Genomic DNA, 16,823 nt, shown 5'->3' on the forward strand with positions numbered 1-16,823 from the left:
CTTATTGCTGTTGTTGTACTTTGTGCACTTTGTTTTGAATAATGATGGTATATACTACTGGTATCCATTTAGGGACCTTTGATGGTGACTGAAGCACTGAAGGCATATCGCTGTGGGCCAAATGTTCATTTTGTTTCAAATATTGATGGTACTCACTTAGCAGAAACGTTGAAACGTCTGAACCCAGAAACTTCTCTTTTTATTATTGCCTCTAAGGTAGTGAATTTTAATTTATTTTTGAATAATTTCTCTGATCTAAGGAGTTTTTATTTTTGTGTGATCAAACAGTAGTCAAAAAAATGTGAAGATTTGCATCATAGATACAAAAGAAATATAATTGGAGGAAAACTCATATTGCATTCATAGGACATACAAAATTAGAGAGGGGTACAGTAATGAAGTAAGGTGCACCTTAACCATTTATGCACTGAAAGGGATAATGCAGAACACTCAACACTTGGTGGTTCTTTCATAGTAAAAGCCTGATAATGAATATTTCAGCTATATGCAAAAAATATAATTCAAGGTTATATAATGTTACTTATTTTGCAATTTAGTACCAAGAATTTTGTTTTACATAAATTGGAAAACAAGTTGTACAATTGATGGAACCCAAATCTCACTTTTTGGTATTTACTTTATTGAAATTTAAATTCCAGTTTAGAAATATAAATATTAAGAGTTCTACTACTTTGTAGAATGTTATTTTAAATGGTTGAATGAAGTAATATTTTTGAAATTGAATGAAAACTATTAGCATAAATTTCATGAAACAAACAGCTCTGAAAACTACATGCCAATATCAGTAAGTCAATTTTCAATTTTAATTAAGCTTGTTTTTTGTTGGTTTGGACTTTGAACAAAATCTAGCACACGGTTATGAAATTTAATGTCGGTGTATCTTGCATGTATGTGAACATTTCATAAAATGAACTTGGCATTTCTTAAATTCAGTGAACAATATTTTTAAAGCCCTTTTGATTGTGCTACAACAGAATTAATGAAAGTTACATGCCTATAAAATTGATCTCGGCAAAATTGAGAGATTCCATTTATTTGGTGCATAAAAGAGGTAGTTGAATATACCAAAATAACTCCAAAAATACACATCATAGATACTTTGGCATGTGCATTATTGCTTTTGAAAACTGGACTAAAAAGCTTTTACAGCCAATGATCTAAGTTATAAATGCATATGGTACTGAATTAAATAAATTTCTGGTGGTTGCTGTAGTTTTTGAAGTACAATATATCTGTCTGATGATGTTGAAAAAGTATTTTCAACTACTATAATCATCTTTAAAGAAAATTAAGTTTTAGAGCATTATATGAATTTTTAATCAAATAAATAAGTCATCAGATAATAAATGTAAATAATGAAATTTATTATCTCCATTCTAACAGTATGTTTCATCTTTGTTTGCATTTGCCCAAAGTAAAAAAAACAACTAGGATTTTCAAAAGTTTTAAATATATTAAAAAATGCAAAATGTTTAACTAAAGACAGGTGTGTTCGTGATTGTTAAGTATGATTTGGTGCCTTAAAATAAATTATAGTTAATAAATACACAGATTTTATTTAATTAAATTCAGTTTTAACAAGTGTTACAAAGAATAAGTTTGTTGTCTATAATTGCATTAGAAATGAAAGTAGTTTTACTTAATCTTTTTTTAACTCTCTGAAGTGAGTGAAGTAAGTAAAAACATCTTAAAATTGTTTTACTTAGCATACCATTTTCTTAGTGCACTTTGGGGTTATCTTGTTCAACTTCTGCCTGAAAAATTAGCCTTGTCATCTAAGAGAACGTGTGGAGAAATATAGTGTTGTTATGATCTTTAAGTAAAACATATAGTTGTATTATTATTTCTGAATAAAGGATATACATGATGAAAATAGCTCTATTGTTATTTCAGACTAAATAATATCCATGAAAAGTTATGGTATGGTCCTAATTGATTAAAGTAATTGAATAAAATAACCATGTCACAAACAATAAGTATCAAATAGTAAATAGAAAAGGAATCAAATTTTAATTTTTAATTTATTTATGCACCAGTATTAAACTAGACAGAAACATTGTGAGTAAACCTGCAGAAACATTGTGGATAATAAAAGCAGCACATTGGTATGTTTGTAGATTCACACCTATAGGGCCTGGCATGGCCAGGTGGTTACGGCACTTGACTTGTAATCTGAGAGTCGCGGGTTCGAATTCTGGTCACACCAAACATACTTGCCCTTTTAGCTGTGGGGGCATTATAATGTGACGGTCAGTCCCACTATTTATTGGTAAAAGAGTAGCCCAAGAGTTGGCGGTAGGTGGTGATGACTAGCTGCCTTCTCTCTAATCTTATACTGCTAATTGGGGATGGCTAGCACAGATAGCCCTCATATAGTTTAGCGTGAAATTCAAAACAAACCAATCACACCTATAGAAACCAGCTTTTTGATACCTGTGGTGGGCAGAGTACAGATAACTCATTGTGTAACTTTGTACTTGATTCCAATCAATCAGTCAGTAGAAATGGTTTGCAAACAAAATATATAATACTCAAATAATATTCCAACTCTAAGCTTATTTTTGTTAAGCAAATGGTTAATTTATGATTTTTGTTCCTATTACAGGTATTTAATATGTATGCTGCTTGACATCTTACTTCATTTTTACAGTTAATTTTTCCACTAAACTTAGTATTCTGCCTCTTACCTACAGACATTTACAACGCAGGAAACTATTACCAATGCACAATCAGCTAAAACTTGGTTCTTACAGCATGCCAAGGATGTAAGTATTCTTTTTTTATTATTCATGCTTTTTTAAATTTCTTAATTTTAATTGATTCATTCTAGTTTATTTTAGGATATTTAAATTGCCATCAGAACACTATATGAGCTAATTAGTTTCAGTGGACAAGTTTAAGGCATTTTGAATGATTGTTCAATGGACAGTCATTAATCAGACTGCTGCATAAAAGAGGTTTTCCTTTCACAAGTAAACAAACAAACAAAAATGTCAGGATACATGCACCTGACAAGCACATGATTAACAAGGTTATACGAAATGTCTGATTGAAATCAGGTATTTAAGATCGACACTTTTTTTTTTTTTTTTTGAGGGAGGAAGTTTTTGGTCCTCATTGTCTCTTTGGAAACGTGTGCCTTTACTTTGCTGTGCTGTGCGTAGGGTCCAACTCTTTATCCCAGTAGAATCCTGAGAGTGCTGATTAAGACATCAGTCCTTAATCTGTTTCTCAGTCATTCTTCACCCTCTTTATTTGGCTGAATTCCTGCTTACAACCAACAGTATGGGCAGGAATGGTTGATGTAGTCAAAAAAAAACTTGGAGACTTTATATTTGATGCACAGTTGTTCCCATAATGCCTTATAGACAGGTTTGAAGCTGTAATGAAATTAAAATATAAGTATAGTTAACCTGAAGATGACTTAAGGTTGAAACATTGCTCTCTACTTTATTTTAATAAAAGTTTTAATACGCATACCCAGCCCTCTTGAGGTGCATTTTTAATTTCTCTATTATTATATATGTGTTCAGATTGCCATGCACGTCCATGATCATATTTTATCTTGAACTCATATTCATTAAAAGATTCTATTGAGATAGAAATCTGACTTTATGTTGCATCATTGATATTCCTCCTAATTATAATGCATAATTTATTTTTATTAAGATGTCTTGCCCAAATGTGACCTTGATATTTATATCAGTGTCATTATTCTGTTCTCATATATATTTATTATAGCTTTCTGTATTGATAATAATGTCTTTTTAAATTTAATTCCTCATTATTACATCTTTATATTGTTATGTTTCTTTATCTATAGTTTATTCTCTGTTATTTGCTTCAGGAATGTCAAGAATGTAAAAAACCCATTGTATATGTTATTTTAATTTGGACATGTTTGTTTGAAACAAGTTAATGAACATTCTGTGTTGTTTATTTGTTAATAATCTTGATAAATGGTATGTAAAGAAAGTGAAAATATGTAACTGCTATTAATATCTTTGTCAATTATTTATTTAGTACCATTATTTGTTTGATACTTCCAGACATTTGTGTTTGGTAGTTGTGGTTTCATAAAATTTTTTTCTTCAGGTTTCCAGTAAATTAAAGTTTTTGTAATCATATCTTCTTTGTGTTTAACAAAAAATTCTAAATTATGTGAATATAAATATTGCTTTTTAACAGAAAACAACGAAAGAAACCTATCCAATTTGTTATCTCTTTTAAATTTTAATCAGAATATCTAAACAACAGTGTCGTGTTATATTTTAATCTAGAACACTGCCTTAGCTAAGTAACAGTGTTATGTATTTGTTGTACTTTATTTTAGAACACTATAAGACTACAGTACTTAAGTAACAGCATTATATATTTGTTCTACCTTACTGTAGAAATGCTGTATTAGCTAGGTTTTAACACAGCTTGGAATTAATAGTGGTCCATTTACCATTGGTCATAAAAAATGCCAGTGGACCATCCCAAAGTTTTTTGTGGGTGAGTGCATGTGTACTTGAAAATTACCAATTATTTTCTCTACAAGATAAATAATGGTTATGTCATAAGACAAGTATGAGAACATCAAAGTTATCCTGAATATTATTTGCAATGTTATTCTCAAATAATGAGTCACTTTTGCTCTGTTATCTAAAGGATTGGACATATTAGCAGTGATGAGTGGGGACTGAGACCTTATTGGAGCTCGCACTCAGCCCAGCTCCAACTGTATACTGTATATCTTCCAGTGTGTTTGAAGTATGTGCTGTGAACTTTGCAAACACCAACGAAACTTCAGTTGCACATAGTAAGATGTATGTGATGGATCCTGACCACACTCCAGTCTCTGAATGGCTGCAAGCACTTTTTGATATTATTGGGTAAAAAGGTGTATATTTTGCAAATCATCTAATCCCAAAAAATGTTGCAAACAAGAATATTTAAAGTCCTGTTCCTGAGAAATTGAACAAAAGGGCCTTGAAATTGTCAGAATCTATTCATAATGAGTAAGATTTTTAAATAACTTGAAAAAGTCCACAAAAGGAGAATAAAAAAATTTATGGTTTTTCAAGGGAAAGGGATTGTTCTGAAATTTAGGCACAGGCATATATGTAGGTACCACTGGCCCCTAACTTAGGTGTGTGTGTGTGTGTATGAGGAGTGTTGGATAAAGCAAGATTTTGAATTTGTGTTTTGGTGGTATGAAAATCAGTAAAGGACATGTGGATCCAAGGGTATTCATAGTAGGGCATGGTTTGGAAAATGAAGACTATAGATATGACAAATAAATAAGTTAAAAAATCTGGTATTAATGTGGAAAAAAGAAAGAGAAATTACAAAAATATCAAAGTGCTAACCACTTTCCACATATGTCATCAGGACCATGACTGTTCACTCAGATGGAGTCTGAATTATTTGAATCATCGGAGCATTAATCTGTGGATTATCCTGGTTTATTACATGGGTTGTCACTATTGGTCTTTGTTTGTTCTGTGGTCTTTTAGTGTGTGTGTGGATTTAGAAACACAAATGATACATAACTAATTAAAATATAAAGGAAAACTAAATGCAGTTTAACTATTTAACATCTAAGTGTAGAAACACTTGCCAAGCACTAAGTACACTTCAACACAACAATGGACTCAGCTCGTTTTCCCTTCTCATGATACAAATACACTGATGGATATTTCTTCAGGCTATAAATGAATAGTGTGAAATCTCCTCTTTTTATTGGTTTTAAGCATTTCATTTAACTTTAAACTGTCCTCTGGCAACTGAGTTGTGACTTTGCAAGTGAGCATGGCTGATCTTGAGCTTAGAGGTATTAGAATGTTAAACCCCAATCAATAAATTCTCTGAAATTTTTCAGATTTTAACAAAAGACAGGTTGAACTTTAATTTGACCTTGTATGTTGAGTCTTTTTTTCTATTCCTCACAGTATTGTGTATAATAGCTCATAAAGTTTAGACTAGTAACCACAAGTGTATCACATGTTAGCAAAACCTGCAGGTTTAAAATGTTTCTTTTTAAAATAAAGGAATATAACTCAAATAATATCAAACTTTAAGTTACAACACATTTGATAATAGTAATTTCATTAAAATACATTCATATTAAGGTGGTTTAATTAAATATGAATGCAACTCAGTAACATGTACACAAGGGGTTTAAAAATGGCATTGTAATAACAGGGTTAAAGGAGTTTATGGTTTTGTAGTAAAACATTCTGTATAGTTTTTCATTTATTATAAAAAAAAATATTTGTACCTTATCCAGCACTGAATGACCTCGGCTAACTTTGAGTGTTACACTGTATTGTCTTCCATTGATTGTAATTCCAAACTTCTGTTTTATTATAAGTACATGGCTAGGACTTTGTAACTTGTTGGTTTTGTTTTTTGCAATTTCTTCTATAATGGAAGCTTTGGACTTGCCAGGTGTGAGATGACAGTTTTTATGCTGAAAGACTGAAAAAAAATAATGTACTTGCTGCCTTTGATTATTTGTATGCAGCTGTCATCAATAGATCATACGTTTACATTGTATTTATTTGATGAAACTGAACAACCAAACTCGTTTTACACCTCTACATGTAACATACTAGATGTCAACACCATTTTGCAATATTATTTATTTCTCATTCCTTTTTTAGTAGGATTTTACTTTCTTATTTAAATTCTTTTTTGATATTTTATCTTTCAAAGAAATTTTGTTAGTACTACAGTTAAGAAGGATCTACAAGTCATAGTATGATTCATTTATTTAAGGGTTGCTTCATTAAGAACTAAAAAAAAAAAAAACATGCATTGGCCACCTAAACTGCTGTCTGGAGACCATAAAGACATGTCTAGGTGGTTTTGCTAGCTACTAAAATAACATAAGTACAAGCCCTGATTAATTTATTACAGTAATTGCTCTCTCTGTAAGAATAGTGTTATGCTTTCATATCATGTACTGTAGGAATTAGATTAGGAAAGTTGTCACAAAATGATAACTGCAGTGGTAAAGAAAAAATGCCCAGGACATGTTATTCAATAATTTCAACTTAATACATTGCTATATTATAGGACACTGTAGTTGCTAGTTATTAAGCTGTTCTTTATTGAAAGCATTATGGTATTAAAGTATTTATGTAACTTATTGTTTGTGCTTTGTAATATTACAGTAGCTCAGTACTGTTATGATATGTTTTAATTGTAGGACACTGCAGTAGCTAAGCATTTTGTTGCTTTGTCAACCAATGAAGTAAGTCAAATGTGATTTATTTTCTTTGTTTAAGTGATTATCAGTGATTTAGGATGTTTAAAGGTATTCAAGTGCTTATTTTTATGAAAGAAAAAGCATTCACATTATTAAATTTGTTTCTTTAATTTTATCCAAATATTATAAACTCGTGAAATAAAAATGCGAACTTCAAAGCGGCAGACTTTTGTAATTTAATTTATATGTTTTAATCTTCAGTATTGTGGATTAGGAAGCATCAAAAATATATAGTTATACTCAGATATATAAATGTGTTAATTCTATAAATAAAATTAATAAGTTGTGTAACAAATACCATAGTATTCTTGAAAATAATTTTCTGGCAAGATAAAGGCAGACAAAATTACTCTGCTCAGCTATAGTTTTTATTTACATGAAATGTTATTAAGTTGAAGCTATAATAAGTCATTTTTACTTTATACTTTTTTATGATAAGTCATTTCAAACTTTATTTAATTTCACATTTTGAATGGAATTACACAAATTATTTTGTAACTGAAATATCAACTATAATAGCATTTAAGATTTTTGAATATTACTGTAAACAAAAATTGTTTATTTAATTGTTTATATTACAATATAAAATAAAATGTACAGAACCAGCTGATATCTGAAGTTTCAAAATAAAATATTTTGATTTGATCCAATATAGATGCATTAAATAAACATGTAAGAAATACAAATAGGTAAAAAATTCTTTTTTACTCCTAATTTGTGCATAATATTCTATGGAAATAGTTTTTTTTTTTATAAAGAACGTACAACTCCTAAAATTGTCATACATATTTTTCATTAAAGTTATTAAATAATTCCTTTGAAACTTGAATTGGCAATTCATTTGATATTCATTATTTAAAATATTAAGTAATTGCATGACAAGAAAAATCAATGTATACGTTTACCAAACATTTAAACTAAAGGATATTATATGCTATTAATGAAGTTTTTATTTTATTTTTTGAAGATTACTAACTTGAGCAGTTTATTTTTACTTTAACTAAACTGTTTTATTTCATGTAGCACTTTGTTGAAAGTGACTCAGTTACAAGAAGCTTAACTTATTTTAACAATCTCTCTTCTTAGTAATATTTTTTTTGTGTGTGTAATATGATTTTGAGAACAAGAAAAAGTAATTGGTTAAAGGATGTACATCTTTTTTTTTATATTCAGCAAAAGGTGAAAGAATTTGGGATTGATGAAAAGAACATGTTTGAGTTTTGGGATGTAAGTAGTTTTAATAAAACATTTGCCTTGTAGTATGTACATTTTAGTACGAGTTTCATGAAAGCAAGCAGTTTTTTTAAACATGTATTTTGAATCTTCACTCTGCATTAAAAGTGCTGAAGTAAAAGTACAGCTATTCAAAATACAGTAATTTCTTATAAATCCTCAAAGGAACAAAAAAGATACTTCTCAGACTTGTTTCCATCCCCTTAAATAATAAAATATATGCAGATTTCTCTTCATGAAACCATCATGTTGTTTTTAGATGAAAGTACATGTCTATTGCATCATAAAAGCATTTTTTAGCTATTCCGCTGATGTTCAGATTATCAGTCTTCCCTCTTCTTTCTTCATGAACCTGAAGAGCACTGGCAATCAAACCTTCTCAGAACAAGGTTCCTACAATATTCTATATCCTGACTGAGGCTTTCTACCTATTGAATTTATACATATAAAGTATCTTAACAGGCTTCTGTACATTTGCTATGTCTCCCCCCCCCCCCCAAATACTTTATTGTGGCCCCAGTATAAGATCACTTGTTCAAGGGTATAACTTGGAATTTATAAAGGATTTTGGGATACATACATTTTAATTAACTTCAGACATGATTGAAATGAATACAGCTCTTTCAAATGTAAAATTGTTCATGGCTGTTCAGTTAATGACATTGAATATCCAAGAGGAGTCAAATGATGTTAGAACATGATGAAACTTTGTAGAATGGACGGCAACTGCCTATTGTGGAGACGCAAGTGTAGAGGATGACGTTTTGAAAGACTTCAGCCTTTCGTCTTCAAGTCAGTGTGTGTATACAGGTGTTGTCAGTCTTTTTATAGTGTCCTAGTGGATTGTGGAGGGCATGGCATGATTGGTTGGATTATCACTGTTTCTGATACATACATTGGAGAAATGGGAAGAAAACTTGTAACAAGAATAAAATAACACAAAGATAGTACAATACTCATGAAAACACAAAATTCAGCCATTGCAGAGCACTCCACATCAACTGGACACAAGAAACTGGGAGAAAACTAAAATCATCAACACAGACAAATTCAGAAAGACAAGAAAAATCAAAGAATCATTTTATATTAATACTATTAAATCTTCACTAAACAGATTTCAGATTAGAGGTGAGTATCCTGTGGCTGCCGTTAGATGAATCTACAGGAAGTCTTTCCTCCAATCAGAAACAGTGATAATCCAACCAATCATAACATGCTCTCCACAATCCACCAGGACACCATAAAAGACTGACAACATCTACTAGCACATTGACTTGAAGACAAAAGGCGGAAGACTTTCAAATCATCATCCTCTACACTTGTGTCTCCACAACAAGCAGTTGCTGTCCATTCTAAAAAGTTTCATCATGAATACTCTGCCTATACAATCTATCAAAGAATGTTAGAAGAGATTAGGTTTAAACTAAAAATAAAATAGTATCAGTGAGTTAATACTTGTTAAGTTAAAGGATAATTTGACTATCCATATTTAAATTATAACTAATGAATTAAAGACCATTACAGCATGGATTTTTATCTAAGAATAATCAGGTATAGGAATAATACATTAGTGATTAATAAAATACAGAACTATTAGTGCTAATATTATGTTTGTGTTATTTTGATTAGTGTTTACTGAAGTTCAGGACCATTATATTCTGTTAAACTAGGGCTACTGGCTAGTGAAACTACAAGACTACTGGACTTTAGGTTATTAAAAGTCAGCAAAATTGAGATGTGGAGTGGAAATGTTGGACTTGGACTATTCCAATAAAAAATAAAATATACACATGACTGTTTGATTAGTGATTATTAAAATACAGGACAGTTTGACTAGTATTTTAAATACCTAACTACTGGCTAACTACTGGATTAGACGTAATTTAAATAAAAATGGAAGATTTATTGAACAAACAGGATAATTAAGACTTTGTTCTTTGATTAGCTGTAAAATTCAAAATTTTAAAATTAGTGAGAAGACAAGACTTTGATTAGTGATAAGGACTTTTGGAGTGAGAGTAATTAAAACAGGTTGAAAGTCTGTGATAATATAAATTCATGGTTTCTAGATTAATGAAAATTAAGACAGTAGTGTTGAACTAAATCTTGAAATAAAGGATTATTTTTGTAAGTGATGAAACAGACCTAACAATGTACTGTATGATACATTGGACTAAATACATCAGAGAATTTTAATTAATGATGAGTGAAAAACTGAACTTAGAACTATTGGTAACTGAAACAAAAATGTTGGTCTTAAACATATATTAAAAGTATAGAAAGTTTTTAACAAGTCTGCAAAATTTAATAATTGAAATGAAAAAGAAAATCACATTTATTCAGAAGCAGATTATAATAATGACCTTTCTGGTTACAGTGGGTTGGAGGAAGGTACTCTTTGTGGTCAGCAATTGGCTTGTCCATTGCTTTGCATATTGGTAAGTTAAAGTATTTAACCAAATCATTTGCACTTGTAAAAAGACTACTCTACAGCAAAATACCAGAAACCATATAAAACAATGTTTCAACTTTAATTTAATTTTGTTAATAATATTTGAAAGATGTATTACACTCTTATTCCTTAAGTTTATTATATATGTGCAAAAACCAAGTCTTTCATATTCATGCAGTTGCATGTAAGAAATTTACATTATGAAGCACAATTTTGTATGGATTGAAAAAAGGTAGAACTATTTCTTAAGTATATTATGAAAAATGTCAAAAAGTCGCATGTGAAGTCTCGTTTAGTATTCCTGTTCTTTTATTTTCTGGTGTATATTTCAGGAAAGCAAGCTCTACCAAACTATAAGAATTTGGGCATTCATGTTTGTTACTATTTATAAATTTTTAAACTGATAATGGATCCATCCAAAAGTTAATTTTATTGATATACCTGCATACTTTGTGAAACTTAAATACATAAAAATGTGGCAGAAAAAAATCATTACAATGTTAAAGTTAATTTTTGCATATATGCAACAAGAAGGGTTTGTGTGAACTGTTGTATTTTCTTTAGGAATGGACAATTTTGAACAACTTCTCACAGGAGCTCACTTCATGGATCAACATTTCAAAAATATGCCTCTGGAAAGAAATGTAAGTTATCAATGTGTACTTTTACTTAACAACTAAAACTAGTGTTTATTTGTTCAGTTTTTAGAGCAGAACTGATGACTTAAGTTATATTTATCATTTTTACCATGATGAATAATACTTGCCCTTTGTTTGAAAAGATTGTGAACAAGGTCATAGGAATTTTCACTGGTGATTATCTATAGCTATTAAAAATATCAGGAAACTAATATTTTGGTAAAAAAATATTACTTTCAGGTTCCTGTGTTACTGGCCTTATTAGGAATTTGGTATAGCAACTTCTTTGGAGCTGAAACCCATGCACTTCTACCTTATGATCAAGTAAGCCCAGAAGTGTATATTGAATATTGCAATGATAAATATTTGTGAATTTTTAAACATCTTTTTTTACCACATAAGTTTCACGTTTTGGTAAAACATTAGCTGATTGATCATGTACATTATTCATTATGTTACTCACCATGTGATAATGCTAAGTTTTTACTGAGATTTATCATGTACATTCTCTGTTATGTGGCTAATCATCTGATAATGCCAAGAATTTTCACTGGAATGTGCTATGTATATTCTTTATCATATGACTTAACCATCTTATAATTCTGAGATTTTACTGGGATTTATCATGTATTTTCTTAGTCACTTGACTGATCATTTGACTTGGTTGATTTAACTGACCACATGGCCTCTTCTGTATACATGTAAAGTATTACCTCCACCATCCAAGAACAATGATCTGATTATAGCATCATCTCATTAATTGAAGTCTTGAGGTTCAACATCTAAGTTTGTATATCTCCCTTACAAGCTCACTGATGTCTGCTTATTTAGTCCAACATTCATTAGATATTCCCTCGATTTTAGTTTATAGTTTCAGTAACCTCCTCTAACTCTGAGAGTGCCTATTTGTTCAATCTAAACACATAACTGAAGTCCCTTGGTGTGTATCTCTGAAGTAATATTATAAGTGATGCCTCTATTTGTTTGATCTTTGGTAGCAATCAGTTATTCATCAACAGGTTAATTGTACTGTGACACGTCTCTCCATGTTTGCTTGAGATATCGTTGTTTTGTCTGTAAACATTATTGCTTTAAAAAATATGTTTACTTACACTGCACTTTCAGATCACTCACAAGGCAACATGTTTATCAATATGTTTCTTTTAAATATTCTTATTTTCTAAACGTTATTTTTGTAAAATATGTTTACTTGTATGGCATCTTTCTCTGTTTGTTGCTACATTTAATCATGCAGAGCACCCACATACTTAGCGATGCCTCACTAGCACATACAGGTGCCATTTGCTAGCTTCTTTTTGTATAGTTAAGATACTGCATGGGGTACCATGGCAACTATTTCAGACTCTAAGTTTGATTAGTATGTTTATTCAAGCAGAACCCTTATGACATGCCCTTGTCCTAACACTTTTATAAGTACTATATAAGCAGAATATTTTTGTTGTAACTATACTGTGTTAGTATTTCATAATTTAGGCATTCAATAACATCTTTTCCTACTACTGGCCAGTACCTTCACAGGTTTGCTGCCTACTTCCAACAAGGTGACATGGAATCTAATGGAAAGTATGTAACTCGTAGTGGTGCGAAAGTGAACTACACTACAGGCCCTATTGTATGGGGTGAACCAGGAACAAATGGGCAACATGCATTTTACCAACTAATCCATCAAGGTGAGTTTATAGTTAAATGACATGTCTTTTATCAACTAATCTGTCAGGAATAGTGTATATCTGGTGTAATGAGATTATTTTATTAGGTTAAAATTTATGTATGACATGATTTGTTGATATTATCTTTATCTAATTAATTTTGAACTTCACTGTAGGCAAGTGTTAATTAACAATTTGTGTTAGTTTGTTTTTTATTTAACTGTCTCAGTGACTGTTTCATTAAGCACTGATTTTAGTTTGTTCTTTGAAAAACATGTACAGAAAACCACTTCATAAATATTAGATTGTTTTGATCACTTTTTCTTCTTAAATCAATGTTTTATAATAAAATTAAGAATTTTACAAGGTACAACACTAACATGATTTTGTTAAAAATGCCCTAGTTGTTTGTTCCTTTGATATAACATCATGTTTCATTTAGTGGAAACTATTTGATTAGTGTGTAATCATTCTCATTAGACTAAGCATGATCGAGGATGGATAACAACATGAGACCTGGAGTATCATTCTTACAAGTTTAGTTAACCTTAATGGGTAATGTGGAGCGTAATGTTGAAAAAAACAAAAAAACAAGGCAAGTTTCAAACATCAGAGTTCCAAAGCTTTCTCGACCTTGATTTGCCCTCTACGCATTGTTGAAAAATTTATCACTGATAGTATACTAGTCAATTATACCCCTTTACTTTTGTGCCATTTCAGAATGTGCATATCATGTGACTACCCACCACCAATCATACTGCACCATCTCTACTGGGGCAGGTAGCTCCTTGAACTATTTTAGCTCACTCACTACTTTCTGGATTGACATTGTTGTATAGACGTATGTTTACTTTGTTCCATGTGCTTGCTTTTTTGTTCTGATTGCATTTCAGTCGTTCATCAGTTTAAACTAAGAGTTTGCTTTTGAATTTTTGTTTATTTTTTTCAAAGAATTCTTCCATAATTTAAAAAGATGTTAGAAAGCTAAATTATTATAATATTGTGCATTTTTTTAATGTTATTTGGTTTTATTTTAATCTTTAGAAATTTGGGGACTAAAATAATAGATATAAACTTTTAATTTAGGTTTAATAGTCGTAGGCCTATATATTCGAGATGGATTTCTTCACCAACTGATCAAGGAAACTACTAAAAAAATACTATTTTAGACTTGGTTGTAATTCAACTTACAGTGAGATTGTAAGACAAATTAAATACTATTTTTTTATTTAACAAATACAGTCTGAAAACCAGTTAATTGTCAAATGTAGGCTTAATAGTGTTAACAACAGGCTACTGGTATTTAATCATATAATTGAGTGTTTATTTTATTTTTACAAATAATACAATGGTTAAAATTACTGTGGGGTTAAGCATTCCCAGTTTTCGTCACCATGCATTCCCAGTTTGTTAGGTATGGTAGGTGCAACGAACGGGTATGCCTTTTTTCTTTTTCTGGCACAGCTGTTCTTTTCAGGCAGTTGTTTTATGTTTATTTGAATACTGTCATGTTGTCATTGTCCCCTCCACCTATTCAATCTTGTGGTTCTATCTTTAGGTGAGAGGAGATAGTACTGTTTCAGAAGTTAACATTTACTACACTGAAAATGTGTTTCTAGTAAGTGTTTACATCCTTTCCTCAACTTCCCACCCTTCCTTCCATTGTAATGCCAGTGTTTAAGTTTGTAACTGCCAATTCTTAGAAGTAAGGATCGTGATAGAATAGTTGAGGAAGGCACTAGTATGGATGGTGCAGTGTGATTGATGGAGAGTCGCTTACATGAAATGTACATGTTCTCAAATGGTGTGAAAATAAAGTGGTATAATAGACTGGTACACTATTAGCAACAAAATTTTTAACAGTGCTTTAAAGACAAATTAAGATTTAAATAGCTTTGGGTGAGTGAGGTAAAGTACCTATTGGAAATACATTTTCATGCAAGAAAATGTTCATTTCTGAAATTAGGCTTAGAAGAATAATATATCATAAAGTTTTGAAAGAGGAAACTCCCTGACAGGAGTGAGAATAGTTTAACAGTCTTATGAGAGAAACTCATCAAAAGTAAGTTGAATAAAAAGTAGGGAATTCTCTAAAAGGAGTGAAAATAGTAGAGTAGTTTAAGAAAATCTCCTTGGAAGAAGTTAAACTGCAGATGAAACATGAAGTGGGAAATTAAACCATAGTGACAAAAATCTAAATTAGGTTTTTTTTGTGTTTTGGAATTTAATTTTGTAAACATATAAATATAATGGTTTTTAGGTAATGTCAACAACAAAAACATTCAAGTCTCTTCACACTTCACATAAAAAGCTGCATATATAGAATATTTATTACCTCAACTAAAAAGTGACAAGATAAACTGGCAATAAAGAATAAGCCAAAGATAGCCTAATTGTTGAGTAAAATATGTTTATTTAGCAAATTAATTTTGTTATAAGGCAAATATTATAATAACTAATGAATGCCTCTAATAAAAATTGTATTTCATTTTTGATACATTGAATAGTTTGAAAGCTGTAACCTATAAACTAACTATCAAACTCTTGGGTCTATGGGCCATATTTATAGGGCTGTTATAATGCAAGTGGTAATGCTTGAACTACTATTTTGCACTTTTTCAGTGTGTTGGGTATAGAAGACTGTGTTTTGTTATTATTTGGTTTATTTTGTAACTTGATATTTATTGATTGTTTAGTTTTTAAGACAGAAGTGTTTAAGACGATTTATTTTAAAATGTGTTAGTTGTGACAATTTTTGTTTCATAACTCAGCATGAATTATATGCTGTGCTCGCAATTACATTGTTTTCTAGGCTTGACTAATGTTGTTTGTATTACGTTACTCAAATCTTTGGTATTGTTACCTTAACTGAATATTTTTGCATTACAGCTCTGCTTATGCAGTTTGTCCAACATTCAAAGCCTTAGAGATAGCTCACGAGTACAATTTAAATAGAGAAAGTAGAGAAAAAGTCAAGCTCAGTCAGAAAATCTCGGGTCACTTATATACATAAAAAAACCCTGACACAGTTTAACAATGATTGTTATAATACAAGTTAAATTATTTTTAACTCAGTCAGGAATGGCAATTAGTAGCCTACTTATTTATGTGCTATAATGTAAATCAGTGCTAAATTTGGGGTCTGCTTTAAGGGAATCTCTGGGACAGTATTTTTGCATATACATAAAAAACCCTGACACAGTTTAACAATGATTGTTATAATACAAGTTAAATTATTTTTAACTCAGTCAGGAATGGTAATTAGTAGCCTACTTATTTATGTGCTATAATGTAAATCAGTGCTAAATTTGGGGTCTGCTTTAAGGAAATCTCTGGGACAGTATTTTTGCAAAATATCTGGATTTGTTAAGGAGTTTGGTAAGAAGTTTTATTTTTGTGAAATTGAGACAATTCATTTGGCACTATAGAGAAGTTGTAGAGTCTAGAAGTTTGGTTGAAGGAATTTGGGGGATTTCCTAAGTTTCTCAAGGAGTGGGATGAAAAATTTTGCATTTTTCCAAACCTCATGACCAAAACAATTTGTTTGGTAC

The 16,823-nt window shown here is 30.5% G+C and overlaps 1 protein-coding gene across 1 annotated transcript in view; it reads left to right on the forward strand.

Moving 5' to 3' along the window:
* The first annotated feature begins 42 nt into the window (after positions 1-42).
* Positions 43-16,823, forward strand: part of LOC143240911 (glucose-6-phosphate isomerase-like) — a 35,757-nt gene continuing 18,976 nt past the window's right edge. Inside the window, exons 1-8 of the mRNA XM_076484158.1 lie at positions 43-216; positions 2,715-2,786; positions 7,220-7,264; positions 8,453-8,506; positions 10,890-10,950; positions 11,529-11,608; positions 11,843-11,926; positions 13,131-13,293. Of these exons, the coding sequence (XP_076340273.1) occupies positions 82-216; positions 2,715-2,786; positions 7,220-7,264; positions 8,453-8,506; positions 10,890-10,950; positions 11,529-11,608; positions 11,843-11,926; positions 13,131-13,293 (694 nt within the window). The 5' untranslated portion in view covers positions 43-81. The remainder of the gene's footprint in view (positions 217-2,714; positions 2,787-7,219; positions 7,265-8,452; positions 8,507-10,889; positions 10,951-11,528; positions 11,609-11,842; positions 11,927-13,130; positions 13,294-16,823) is intronic.

This window comes from Tachypleus tridentatus, chromosome 13, assembly GCF_004210375.1.
Source record: "Tachypleus tridentatus isolate NWPU-2018 chromosome 13, ASM421037v1, whole genome shotgun sequence".
Taxonomy (NCBI): domain Eukaryota; kingdom Metazoa; phylum Arthropoda; class Merostomata; order Xiphosura; family Limulidae; genus Tachypleus; species Tachypleus tridentatus.